The sequence below is a fragment of the Strongylocentrotus purpuratus genome, unplaced genomic scaffold, assembly GCF_000002235.5.
Source record: "Strongylocentrotus purpuratus isolate Spur 01 unplaced genomic scaffold, Spur_5.0 spur5_scaffold_10, whole genome shotgun sequence".
NCBI lineage: Eukaryota > Metazoa > Echinodermata > Echinoidea > Camarodonta > Strongylocentrotidae > Strongylocentrotus > Strongylocentrotus purpuratus.
The window spans coordinates 28326932-28341993 of record NW_022145595.1 but is presented as its reverse complement, the minus strand read 5'-3'; the positions used below and the strand labels follow the sequence as shown (position 1 = coordinate 28341993).

The following is a 15062-nucleotide window of genomic DNA, read 5'->3' as shown; positions in this document are numbered from 1 at the left end:
AGTTATGCAGATGAGTGTATATATACCCCCACCCCCCAATTACAGCACATACACAAACACACACACACACACAAATAACGTACACTTCATACATGGCTACCTCATCTTGTTTTATACATTTATGTACCTAATATCAATCTGTCGAAAAGGTGTTTTTTTACAAGATATTTTAAACCGAGACAATGTAGTACTACTAATTATATTATGGGGTTACTTAATCCACTTTTTAACATAGACAGTTCTAAAATTAATGATTTTAAGGCAGTATGGGTCCTGGCGTATGCCTGATGGATAAGGTTACTCTGACGAGTACTATACCGACTCCCGCTAGATCGATAAGCTACCTCTTGCGGCCGTCACCCGCCCCCCCCCCCCCTCCTTTTTGCCGGTCTGGCTTTAAACGCGTATACGGGCGCGTACAGCAGGATTTTGAACCATTTTGAAAAAGTATCCTTTTTCTTGAAAATGGCCCCAAATCGACATTTTTGAACACCGGACCGCGTCCAATATATGTAAAACACCACTTTAAACGCGTTTTCTTGGTCACGCATGCTTACAGTATTTATATTTGACTGAGACCCCCGGGCAAAAAGTGTTGCTTAATGACGAAAGGATTGTGCTCTTAACATCATACACGACACAATAGTTATCCCCCGGTTAAGATCTCCTCCCATCCCAGTAGTAATCGAATCTTGAACTAAGTTTTGATCTCGAACTTGAACTTGAAATTCATTTTCCACTTTCAAAGGATCAACACAAACACAAAAATCACATAACATTGAAATACACATATTGAAAAACATAATGAAAGTTCATATAAATATTATATGGTTAAAAAGTAATACATTTTACACAATAAAATAAAACGTTACTACACATACACAAATTTTTAGAAGTGGATAAATACTCAGTACGTATAATATAACTTAAAATTGACAATCCAATCCAAATTCACTCAAGCATTAAGTCCATTTTCTGCTGCTAGGTCAGGAAAGCTGAATGGATTCTTACTCAACTGCATGTCCACTCATTTGGACTGACTTTATTATATAAACATGTTTCATTTTACTTGTTCAGTGGCATACATCATATTATTGTTCTACGCATGCATGAGCTGTCGTATCAAAAAGGATTTTGTGAATTTTTTGTGGTGTTTTTCTTTTATTCTCGAAAACAATTACGCTTCTTCCCTAAAAACTCACTCAAAGTTGAAAATTGAGCATGTAAATGAAATTTAATAGCATCACTTCCATTGTTTCAATCATGCGTGAATTATGAAAAGTAAGTTGTGGATCGAATGAAAGAAGAGCATGCATGTTTATCTCATCAAAGAAATTATTTATTATGATAGAAAATTTCTGCCATGAAATCCGGTTTCATTTTGGGGGGACGCACTGTATAGTTTATATAAAAGTGCACTGTTCAGATTCGGTTTCAACATAATTATCTTAACGAAAAAAAGAAAGTTATAGATAGGATGTACGTCTGTCTTGGATGGTTCAATCTCGTATTTAGATCTATCAGTATCGTTCGCCAAATACAGATTTGCATGGAAACAACTAAAATCAAATATAGTAAGGACTTCCGTCAACCTTTTCCTTCCCTGTCAACAACAGCTCATGAATGTCTTAGCTCATTTTTTATTCTGTATTCGAAATGAATAGAAATTTAGACTGCATTTTCTAAGCTTCTGTCGTATTTAAGCTATATCGTGTTTTTCGTACAATATTAGAAATAAAAATAAAGGATTTGAGCACCGCAAGTGTTTTTCCAGACATTTGACGTGATACCATTACATCTGAAATATCACGAGAAGTAGTCGTTGATATAACATGAAATGACACGGACCTTCCATTACACTATATATTTATGCATACCCACGACACTCAGTACTCTCCTCCTGAACAATTATTTTAAAAAATTATGTCAAACATTTATCTTTTAATCTCGTTAACAAAATTGTGAATGATATAGCTTGCTTAAATCATATTTCCTACTATACATTACAACTCGAAAGACTCTTATGAGACCATAATATGGCTCAATATCGATAGATTACAAATATGAACGGCTAGGTTGGCTTAATTGGGTTCAAAACAATCAAAACAAACATGCGCTGATTTTAATAATATGACTACGCATGAAGCATGAGCAATGATCGACAACTGACATTTACGTGATATTTACATTCCATGGGTGTTTATAAGTGTCATAAGCCATGATGGCAATGTGGAGCTCGTATAAATGAAGGAATGGAACAAAAAGCATCCCGACGACTAGTCCTATATTACCTTCAAAGAACATACTCAAGACAGGCCATGCTGAGCTAGATCCTTTCTCATGAACCAGACTATCAAACAGCCATTGGGTTGCATTGGTCATCCCTACACTAAGTAGGCAAAGGAGAGTCCACCTCCTTTCATTGTAGTCTTTGGGTTGCTGATGCTCCAACTGTAAGATGAATGTACACTGGATGCATTTACAGAGAAAGCCAAAGACACAACTGAAGATGCTCACCACGTTCAGTACCATTTCATCACAGGACAATTCAGAACCTGACATGAGGTTACCTAAGGACGACACGAGGCAAAACATATCTAATAAACAGGCTCCAGAAAGTGAGAGTAAAAGCATTATGATATTTTTCTTTGATGGTTTGTGAGCATAGGGTCCAGTGCGTCTGTTCGAGTAGTTATCACCTTTACGAGTCATGTTCGTCTGCTTCATAATGACCAACAACTCCGGTGTGAAAAACGCCATTCTTAACAGCCATTGCGTGTAGCGGCCACGGAGTTTTGAGTCTCCAGCTAGAAGGTAATTGCTAATCCCAAAGTATATGACGCATATAAACAAAGTCATTGATAAAGCTTTCTCTATTTCGTTCTGCAGAGATATATCATGGCGAGGATGACTCGAAATCAAATTGTTGTCCATTCTGTTGCCTAAATTACCACTACGAACATTCATGGAAAAGTCAAACTCCATCTCAATGTTATTATTGAGTAATAAAGAGCGTTCCGATTTGTTTGGGGAAAGTTTTCTCCTTTTCAAAATTGTGTTGGTAAAGTTCCTTAAGGTGATCCAATTAGATCGTCGAGTAATGCATTTAAAACATCCAATGGACTGACCTGAATGTTTCATCAGAGTTTGGACTTGTCTTGGAAGATTCTGCGACCACATTTCAATCAGCACAGATGTCATCATTACCGGAAACTCCACTGAAAATGGCTGAGAGATATCATGGAAACCCTTTAATATCTCACCTAATGTGCTATTAATTGGACAAGCGTAGGGTGAACGGTTTTTACCATTAGCAAGAATTGCAAATGGTCTCACCAGTTTCTGGATAGATATCCAAACACCGACTTGAATTAAGAGGAGAAAGGACCACCAGATCTTAGGCACTGCTACAAAGTGAGCATCATAAAAAGTAGGGATTAGATAAAAACTAAAAATGTAAACCAACATGAATAAGCTTAAAAGGACCAATAATTGAATGATTAGTTCAGTGTTTGTCTCGGCTTTAGCATTTTGTGGTGAGTGTTCGTTAAAGCATAGAAAGATGAATGCTATTTTAGGAAGAATGAAAAGGAGAAACAGAACTGAAAATATATACGCTATGTTCAGCGTTACATTGCTGACCGTAGTATTATGGTCGATCAGTTCTTTCCTCCAGGAATGTGGAATCCTGTTCAGAGAAACTGTTCCCTCATCTGCATTTTTTGTGTCACGGAGCTTGATCTGACTAAATACTTTTAAACAGTGCTCGCAACGTCGAGGCCAAAGCACCAATCCCTGTTTATGCAACTGCCCTACCTTCAAAATCAACCATATCGTGCCTACTAGTGCAGATAACACGAGCAAAGTCACAATGATGTTGCGAAGGACGTAAAAAATAGCGAAGAATGTGTTTGCAGAATGTTTCCTAGGTAGAAGAGGTACACACATGACAAGGAATCCTGTTGCTGCCATGACAGACATCACGACAGGAGAGGCGCTAGCCTCCGGGGAGATTCTACGCACTGGTCCAAGATCAGTGATCCTTTGGTCCTGATCATCATAGGACGTTCTAGTTCTAGCGCCAGGTCTACCTTGATGATCACAAGGATATTTCTCCATGTCGTGGTTAAGATGGTCGATATCCATACTATCAATGTCTTCAGCGTGGATTTCAATGGTGCTTGTTAGAAGGTTTTGATCACAATGTCCCTCCATCGTTAAGATGTGTCGATGATGATGACGTTGATGAGGATGAAAGGGATAACGAGGACGTTTAAGTTGGTATACCTTCTTGTCTAGTGCAGCTATCGACCAATGATTTATTTCTCACTGGTAACTTTAATCAAGGCTATGCGTATAGTAAAAGGAAATCTAAATACAATTGTAAGCGAACCCATGCAGTCAACATAGTAACATTGCATATGAATGGTCAAGTTGGTGCCTTCATACATTACACCATGTTTGTATGAGTATTATCATTTCTCTTACTTCGCAACCTCCCATCTGGATGAAGTACTTCCTTCCTGCTGAATACGAAACAGAAAGAGAACATTATTGCTTTGTCGCTTTGTTATTTTATATGCCCTAATGACCTGTATTGTGTCTTCATACACAAAATGTTTCACTTCCTCTCACGAAGAGATCAAGATCAAACTAAAAACTATTTTTTAAACAAACACCGAGGGTCCCTTGGATCACTGAATCATGTTACCTATAATAAATCTGACATAACAAACATTTAGTTGAATGATGGAATTGTTGATCAGATCCTAGGGACAAAAGTTAATATTTTTTCTCCAGTCTTTGTCAAGTAAAGTACTCTCTTGTCCTGTTCTCGCCTATGGCACCCCCTTTTTTCTTCTTGTTTCTAGTTCCTTTTTGTAGTTAAAAATGTGTTAATTTAATTACTCATTATTCCTTACTATCATTACAATAGTATATTATCTATACAATATATGGATAGAGTATCTGTACAAATGCGATGGACAGCAATTATTGACAGAAATTGGACCTCTTAATTGTTACGCAAACTGATTCTGAGCTTCATGTACTTACTTTGCGAATAGCGGGGATTTTAAGCATTGGATTAAGCACGAATTGCTCTCTGATGGACTGTACTCTATACTTCACGAGGAAACAATATTCAAACCAAACAATAGCCGTGTAGCTATATACTGTTACAGAAATTGGATGCTCGAACGATTAAAAAGGGAGGTCTGAATTGGAGACTAGCTTCAATTTGGGCGAGGTTTTTGGGAGTGTGTAAAAGTTTGGAGCTGAGGCCGAGGTAGTTTGGAGACAGACAGATTTTGTGAGAACTTAGAGTTAGGAGCTGGGAGGATGTTGCTCGGGAGCATCATCAATTAGCCAAAGGGCAAGAACTAGTATAAATGTGAGTTAAGTGTAACTGTTATTAGGTTGTGGCAAGTAAATATATTGGATATCACCACCATGTTTCTTGTGAATAAACATCAGTTACTTAAAAATCATTGTTCGATAACTCCTTTCTCTCAGAGACTGTAATTGTATGTGTGTATGACTTGGCCCTGGCCTTGCGTGAGCATTAATTTAGGCTAGACTAAACATCTACCCCTGCAGTCTTTAAATTCCCCATTTTCTTATAAAAGAATTCCCAAAAGTTATTACACTGGTGTCAGAAGTGGGATTTGAAAGGTGGAATTTTAGAAGATTGTTAGGTCTAGTTAGGGAATAAGTCATATTTTGATTGTAGTATCAAGTTAAGATAGGTCAATGGCAGTAGCCTACGTTCATTGTCATTGGCATCGTACACCACTGCACTGCAAAAGCTCTGTGTGTATACGGGGAGCAACGCGTTGTATTGGTGTGTGTGTGTGTGTAGTAATGTTTTAGGATCGGTGCAGTGCATGTGCTGAGCAAAGGGAAAGTTGGTAGTCCGGCAGGCTAGATACAGCTAGTCTTGCTTTGCAGACCCGATAAGCTACTTTTGTTTGGGGAAGTTAAGATATAACTTAGTAGTAAATTTAGTCACTTTAGGTAACTTATTTTGATGGGATTGTTTTATTTGCCATTTAACTAATTAAATAATTTTAATCCCCTTTAGGATTATATTTTTCTTCATTGGATTTTATTGTGGAAAAGTTTAAACTATTAAAGTAAAATCTACTCACCAGAGTCGTCACTATATGTCAGAATCCGTCGATGCTGTCCTTTGCTGGTTGCTGTGATGATCTCCGTTGCTTGTAGTGCACTCCGATGCGTAGTCTATACTTCTGTTATCTGGTTACTGGTAATTCTGCCCCGGGCAGCGGGCTAAAAGCCCTTTATATACAAGCTCGCATGTACGTAGGTGCGACCAGGCAAAGCAACCCGACGTACGCACATGCGTGCGGCCCGTATACCCATAATTTCCCATATTCCTCCCGACTATAAAAACAAGCGAAAGATAAAAAACAAATAGTCTTTAGCTTGTAAATAGAGCCGGATATTGGGAGGGTATACAAACTTAAAAAGGGTGGGCTCTCGAGAGCTCCAAACCCTCCTGAAGGGGTGGGCTCTGAAGAGCACCAAGCCCCCTCGCCATACCTCCCGGAGCGGGAGGGCTCTTCAGAAGAAGAGCACCACGACTCTCCCCTACTCCCCAGCTGGGGCAAGGGAAACTTCTCCAGCAGCTGAAGCCGGCTGGGGTGATTCCCGGTCAAGGCTACATCCAGCTCCACAATGATTGGTCACTCGTACGCGATGAATCGAGATTGCATCGCACCCGTTTGACCGCCATCGGGGGGATGGTTACTGACTTCGCAAAGAATACTTTTTATTCACATCTTCGCCACAGGTCATTTCTATACACTCGCCCTGAAAGGTTAATAAGGAATCCGGTATATTGATGTATGCACGATGTTTCCGCAGGAGGTCTGCCTCTAACAACATGTCATCATCGATTGGGGCAACACAAACATGTTCACTGAATTTGCTGCCACCCAAAATCAAATCAACCGGTCCCACAATCATTCCAGTTGGCGACGAGGATAGTATACCTCGGCAGCCGTGTGTACTACTGCCCGAATGGGTTTGTCACCAATCCATAATTTTATGTTTATACTAAAAGTGGATGGTGACTAATTACTGCGGCATACATCTGTCCATGTCCAGTTTTGGGTTGTCGGGATTCTGACCGGTAGGCGGTGGCCAGGGGGGTGTCAGCCATGGGCTTGGCTCCGTTGGAGGCCTGGCCCCATGGGTCGCACCCGCGGAAGGGGAGTGAGAAGGAAGCTCTTTCTTACTAGAGATTGGGTTGGGAACTTCCCCCGGCACTTCCACTTTACCGATGCTGTCCTGGCCGCCACCAATCTGCTTAGATTCGTGGATGTTATCATTAATCGTAGCATCAGAGGAAACACCATGAATCCCCGTTTCCGGGGGAGGCGAATCCCTTCCAAATGCTACTGAATTATTGTCCACTGGTACACCCTTATCCAAACCCAAAACGGGATGTGGGTTCACACTAGTTGTAGCATCAGAGGAAACACCATTAATCCCCGTTTCCGGGGGAGGCGAATCCCTTCCAAATGCTACCGAATTATTGTACACTGGTCCACCCTTGTCCAACCCCAATGCTGATCCAGAGTCGTTTCCCGGGTCCTCGGAGACGAAGGAAACCTTAAGTCCGGGACTTCTCTCGGGACATTCTATTTTAAAATGTTCTAATTTCCCGCACTGGTAGCAGGCCATATTCCGGCCCGGTAAGAAATTCCCCCGGGCGGGAGAGGCTCTGCCCCTGAAGCGGGCGGGAGAAGCTTGCGACTTTCTCACGCTGTCAACCAGACTCTGGACTGAAGTCTGTAAGAGCCCTATCACTGAAAGGGACGTCTTCAGCGCTTCAATTATCGAGTCCATCTTGCCCTCCATCTTATCCATCTTGCCCTCCAGAGAAGTAACCCTCTTTTCCAAGCCGCTTTGTGCCGGAGGGGTTGGGGGCAAGTTCGATTTCCTAATGGTAGGAGCCTTATCGGACTGTGACTGTGAGTCCCGAATAGGTGGGTGCATCGTCCTCCTCACATGGGGTGGCGATTCGAATTCTACACCCTCGCTACTCTCCCCTCTCTGATCCCGCCTACGCAGATCATGCGACCTACGAGGGGATCTACGATATGGGGAAGGAGACCTAGGACGTTGGCCTCTTGACTCACTACGGTCACTCCTGTGACTTCGAGGGGAATCCTGGTCATAATAGCGATATTCTCGCTCCCTACTATTATCATACCGGTCACCCCTCCGGTTTTGAGGTGAATCAAAGCGACTCCCTCTGTCGTCTGATCGAGGGGAGTGATGACGACTCCCTCTGCAATCTGATCGAGTGGAATCATAGCGATTCCCTCGGCGATCTGATAGAGGGGAATCATAGCGACTCCCTCGTTCGCTGAATCGAGGTGAATCATTGCAACTCCCTCGGCGATATGATCGAGGGGAGTGATGACGACTCCCTCTGCAATCTGATCGAGGGGAATCACAGCGATTCCCTCGGCGATCTGATCGAGGGGAATCACTGCGACTCCCTCTGCGATCTGATCGAGGGGAATCGCGGCGACTCCCTCCGTGATCCGATCGAGGGGAATCATGGCGACTCCCTCGGAGACCTGAACGAGGGGAGCGATGGCGACTCCCTTGGCGATCCGATCGAGGGGAGTCATAGCGACTCCCTCTGCGATCCGACTCACCTACAGCCTCATATTGGTCGCGGGGCCTAGAATGGCCCTGTCGCGACCTGCGAGGGGGAGAAACAGTATACACTTTACGTGACTATCAACCTTAAAAAAATGACTAAGTATTACAATATTGCACAAGAATTGCTCAATCAAACAAACAATTCTTTACTAACTTAGTATTACAATATTGCACAAGAATTGCTCAATCAACCAAACAATTCTTTACTAACTTAGTATTAAGATATTGCGCAAGAACTGTTCAATCAAACGAACAATTCTTGACTAACTTACTATTAAAATATTTCGCGAGAATTGTTCAATCAAACGAACAATTCTCCACTAACTTACTATTAAAATATTATGCAAGAACTGTTCAATCAAACGAACAATTCCCTACTAACTTACTATTAAAATATCACGAGAGAATTGTTCAATCAGGCGAACAATTATTTACTATTCTGTTATACAGAATGTTAATTTACAAACGGAGACTTTTCCTGATAAACAAACCCAAATAATTTCAATCCAAATTCACACTCAAATATTCAAACATTCAAGTACAGAATTCAATTCAAAGAAGGAGACTTGTCCTCAAATAATTCAAATTCAAACCCAAATATTCAAACACAATATTCAAGGCCGCTGATAAAGTCCCTATATGTCCCTGGTTGTGGACACTCAGACTAAATTCAACCGCTCACATGAATTTGTATTCTTTAGAAATATTTGTATGTCCCCGCAATATATCTTTGGCGGAGTAACTTACACTACGATTAATAAATTAATTAATTTCCTATCAATAAATTTAAATACGATATATTCAAACACAATATTCACAGCCGTTGATTAGGTCACTATGTCACGGTTAACATTCAGACCTAATTCAACAGCTTGATAAACTTGTATTTTTAAATATATATTTGTATTCACTACAGTAACTTAACTACGATTTATAAAATATAAACCCTAACAGTATATTTAATTATATGCCCTTGCCTACAATCATTGAACCCAATAAATCATTCGGAGCGAGAAGCCCGTTACTTAAAATTGTAAGAGGGCAACTCTGCTTCCAAACTGATTAATTGTAAGAGGGCAACTCTAATTCAAAAATGATTAATTAATTGTAGGAGAGCAACTCTAATTCAAAAATGATTAATTAATTGTAGGAGAGCAACTCTAATTCAAAAATGATTAATTAATTGTAGGAGAGCAACTCTAATTCAAAAATGATTAATCAAATTAGCGATGATCAATTAAATTAGCGAAGATTTAATTCCAGCAGCAATGCAATAACCACTGTGGTTCACTCTCCCTCCCCACTCACAAAAAATCGGCACTCCGAAATTGGGTGGAAAAAACAATTTCAATAAGAGGTGAATGAACCCCAAATCACACCAAGCAAATACTTTCACTCCCAAACAATCAAAAATATCAAAGATAATACGCCAAAGCCAAGGTAAATGAAGGGATAAACCCAGCCTCAAACAATCACTCATACAAGGTACGCACCCGAAAAACTCCAACCCAGTATAACAATAAGGTACCATAGGGTATGGGGTGCGGTACACAATAGAAGGAATGCAAAAATAGCGTCTAGGGCGTGCCGACGTGGCGTCCCTTGCCACACCCAATAATACAAAAATCGCTAAGAAAACGGGTCCTAAACTACTACTCTACGGAAAAAACCCTAAAATTACGACCTACAATAATTAGAAGAAGAAATAACAAGCGATATACGGACTTGTTACTTCTCCTCGGGTCCACGGAGTTGTCCGCGAGAACGCCGTAGATCGACATAGATCTAGTAAATAACAAGTCAAAATACGGCTCGAAACTTACTGCTACAAACTTACGACTATACAAATACAAGTTGCACAATAATATCAAGCGCAACGATAAACTCGCTCAATTTAATTGCGCAGGAACGAGTGAAGACTCGCAGCGCCACTAAAGTAAAATCTACTCACCAGAGTCGTCACTATATGTCAGAATCCGTCGATGCTGTCCTTTGCTGGTTGCTGTGATGATCTCCGTTGCTTGTAGTGCACTCCGATGCGTAGTCTATACTTCTGTTATCTGGTTACTGGTAATTCTGCCCCGGGCAGCGGGCTAAAAGCCCTTTATATACAAGCTCGCATGTACGTAGGTGCGACCAGGCAAAGCAACCCGACGTACGCACATGCGTGCGGCCCGTATACCCATAATTTCCCATACTATACTGAACCTGACGTGAAATTTGTATAGGGATTTTAAATACAGTAGCCTTATAGTTTCCATTTATGAAACTTCTAAATAAAGCAAGAGTAGGCTCATGAAAGTAACAGGGGTTTAGGGTGATACACAGTTGTTGAAGTGACTATCGACTCTCAACCATGCATCGCTCACGGATCTCGTCACGTACGCGTACAAGAGGGAGGGGTCGCCTTTCGAGTCCTCTAGGAGTTGGCGCCCTCCTACAAGCGTTTGAGAAGTTTGCGGAAAGTGCCGTCAGTAACCAGGCTGAAATTATAGCGCACCTTGACAGATCTTCCACAGCACAGCAGGGTATTGAAAGGCGTCTGCAGGTGCTGGAAGCCAGAGTTGGAGACCAGAGCCCAGTGACATCACCAAGTGTTCAGAGAAAGCAAGTAGAGGCCTCAATGATGGCAGAGGGAAACGGCAACTAGTCGTGTTCGAGGAGCGGAACACGGCTAGAAATGGCAAGGCTCCTGTCATTACATCCCTGGGTGGAGAAGCAGAAGGACTCTTCCTCAGAGGGGTGATGGTTGGCAGGACACTTTTGAATCAGCATACCCAATCTTCACAAGAAGGTAATTGTGTAGGTAAATGTGAGCGAGTTGATGTTGTCATTGATGTTGAATCTCAAGAGGAAAATGTTGGAGAAGCAGGAGAAGTCACAGGCGAGTTCGCTCCGCGTTTAAGGTCGCTGCCTGAAAGAAGCAGCGTAGGATTGTCTGAGGGACAACCAGAAGAAAAGCGGGAGTTGTTACTGAGACGACAAGACCTGTTCTCCAAGGGATCCATGGACTTGGGACAGACAAGCATAGTCGCACACAAGATAGAGACGGGTGATGCTGAACCTAGTTTACCCCTAGCTAAGAGGGAGGAGGCTGTCAGAGCTATTGATGAGATGAAGTCTCAAGGAGTGATAGAGCCAGCATCAGGAGAATGGGGTTCAATGATTGTACTCGTTAAGAAAGATGGCAGTATGCGTTTTTGCGTGGAATATCGATGTTTGAATCGGGTGACAAAGAAAGATTCTTACCCGCTTCCTCGTATTGACGACATCTTAGATGCATTGACGGGCTCCCAGTGGTTTTGCGCCCTTGACCTGTATTCCGGATATTGGCATCCTCGAAGGAAGAAAGGTGTATCACCTAAATTGATGTCAGACTTGTGAGACCCTTACTCTGTTCTAAAGAAGATAAACGATGTAGTCTACAGGATCCAGTTGACGAAAAGGAGTAAACCAAGAGTGGTTCACAGAGAACGTCTTTGCAAGTACAAGGGACAGAAGGAGCCCTGGCTCCATGTAAGTGATGATAATTGTTCTTTCATTACCGTAGCAACTAGCAACACAAATTAGTACTGAGGAGCATTCCAAGCTCAGCGAGAGACATCAAGTGTGACAACCTGATGATGCTCTGGATGAAGAACCCTCGAGAGAAAACAGTCACGAGCATCAGCATCGTCAAAGGAAGTCTCCCAATAGATATGGTTGGGATTAGCTGGTAACTTTGACAGCTGTGTATCACGGTTATCACATTGTCTATAATTGTAGTGGATTACATTTACACATAGTTATGGTTATGCTTACGACTAGCTGGTTCTTTTCACATTAGCAGAGCTAGAGTGCTTGAAAGTCAGTACCTGTTTCCAGCAGGGATACAGCACAGTTCTGTGTGGGAAGTTTTCAGTGAAGTTGCTGTGTAACTGCTTATAAAACAAATATGGCAGAATTCTTTTTTTTGTATATTGAGATTATAATAAGTTTTTATAATAATATTGCCACAACCTAGTTAGTTGCATTTTCTCTTATTACGGCTATTTATATGAAAGCCAATTTTCTGCATGTGTATACCTAATATACGCATATATGGTTTTACCACTCTGGTACACCTTTTTCTGCAAAAGATGTTATTTTGTTGCAGAAATATCTACTTGGAAGCCAGAATTGGATGGCAGATTTTCTCCATCACGTAGCTGAGGCCTGACGAGCGGATAGTGAGGTACCTTACCGAGGAAGCTTCAAGCCAGGACGCGAGATGCCAGTACCGCAAGACGCCGGGATGCCGTCCCAAAGTATCTTCACGCGTGTTGGATGAGCGAATCTGGTCTCTATGGCAACGTGTGTCGGATGAGCGTATCTGGTCTCTATGGCAACACGTGTCGGATGAGCAAATCTGGTCTCCATGGCAACACGTGTCGGATGAGCGTATCTGGTCTCCATGGCAACGCGGTTCGTGTTTATAATGGTGAACAATTTTGATAATGCCATGCAATTTTATGCAGCCTTACGAAATCCATCAAACTTTGAAAACTTTTATAGTGAACACTTGCATGGACTATAAGTGGAGTTTCATCTATTGCATTGATTAGAGGAACAAATAATTGGTGACAGGACTTCATTTAGCTGAAGCAACTTTGGAGACGCAAATGAACTTAAGGAGTCAAACACTTATTCCATTACGCTGCTGAACTTTTCGAATGAACCAGTCGAACGTAGAACTGAGGGACCAACATTTTGGTGTTATTAGCATTCCTCGATATTGAACTTGTGAAGAGAAACACAAATATTGTTAAGTGTTCTTATAAAGGAGGATTTGTAGGAATCACATTACTATGATGTATCAAAGAGAGTAGAAAGAATGAGAAAACTGTAGTGGCTTTCTCGCATTAGGTGTAATCACAGATGAGCGATTAACTCATCTGAACTCGAAATGTGGAATTGATTTGTGCCGTTCTGTAATAACAGATAATAGCAAATGGACGCTTTGCCTTTTTTTTTTTCTTCTAATGTCTTAAAGTCATTTTGAAATCTATGGACAATCATGCATGATCATGTTTTTACAAGATCAGGTTATTTTGTAAAAACAATTTTGTTTTGTATAAATTCTTCTATATTGGCAGTTGAAATGAGCGTTTCCGCTTTGGCATATAAATTCAGAGTATTGTTATGTTTTTTTTTTTCAGGGTTGTACTTATGTGTTGTTGGCAACTCTAATTTTGCTAACCAAACCAGTTTAAAATGAACCGAGATATCCCATTTGTTGTTACCAAAGAGGACGAATACCAAACTTGATGGTTATACCAGAATAACCTTTAACTTTTGCCATATTTAAAGGTGATATTGAAAAGAAAAAAAAAAGTGTTTTTGATTATATCCAGTTTTTTTTTTCTATAGTGATTATTACTTAAGTGTGCAACAGGCTGAACATGTTGACCAGAGTCACCAGACTGATGTGGAACAACAATTATATTCACGTATGATGTATTTTGTTCTGGTATACTGAGAGTTGAAGTCCAGTTTATTGTATTGATATTTGAAATTTACGATCAATGATATCAGGTAAGATGCATATGCTGCATGCTTTGTCTCATTTTGCAAGTGCTTTTATGTATGCATTCGCCACAACCTAAGAATTGTTTTGTGAGGCTGAAACAAAGATAATTTATGTATGTTTATAAATGACTGTGCCATGCTAATGTGCTACTTTAGAAATTATGATGATTTCTTTCAGGTTTTCCTATTCTGTGTTTTCCATGCTTCACATTTTTAATAATGTTGTTATTTTTTTAGATTTAGTATTTTACATTTCTTGTTATCTTTATTGTTGTTTTACTGACAGGTTCCTGTTTTGAAGTTCCTAGTGTTGAACGAGACGTTCAAAGTTAAGGAGGGGGCAGTGTTACAGAAATTGGATGCTCGAACGATTAAAAAGGGAGGTCTGAATTGGAGACTAGCTTCAATTTGGGCGAGGTTTTTGGGAGTGTGTAAAAGTTTGGAGCTGAGGCCGAGGTAGTTTGGAGACAGACAGATTTTGTGAGAACTTAGAGTTAGGAGCTGGGAGGATGTTGCTCGGGAGCATCATCAATTAGCCAAAGGGCAAGAACTAGTATAAATGTGAGTTAAGTGTAACTGTTATTAGGTTGTGGCAAGTAAATATATTGGATATCACCACCATGTTTCTTGTGAATAAACATCAGTTACTTAAAAATCATTGTTCGATAACTCCTTTCTCTCAGAGACTGTAATTGTATGTGTGTATGACTTGGCCCTGGCCTTGCGTGAGCATTAATTTAGGCTAGACTAAACATCTACCCCTGCAGTCTTTAAATTCCCCATTTTCTTATAAAAGAATTCCCAAAAGTTAT

At 40.8% G+C, this 15062-nt stretch overlaps 2 protein-coding genes across 2 annotated transcripts; one reads left to right on the top strand and one right to left on the bottom strand.

Moving 5' to 3' along the window:
* Positions 1-7101: 7101 nt before the first annotated feature.
* LOC115921612 (BUD13 homolog) lies at positions 7102-10484 on the bottom strand. Its single transcript, XM_030979227.1, has 2 exons — positions 10425-10484; positions 7102-8778 (listed from the first exon to the last, which is right to left on the bottom strand). Exons 1-2 carry the CDS (start codon positions 10482-10484, stop codon positions 7102-7104), a joined length of 1737 nt encoding a protein of 578 aa, XP_030835087.1.
* Positions 10485-10669: 185 nt separating this feature from the next.
* On the top strand, positions 10670-12087 carry LOC115921611. Its single transcript, XM_030979226.1, has 2 exons — positions 10670-10697; positions 11252-12087. Exons 1-2 carry the CDS (start codon positions 10670-10672, stop codon positions 12085-12087), a joined length of 864 nt encoding a protein of 287 aa, XP_030835086.1.
* Positions 12088-15062: the final 2975 nt, after the last annotated feature.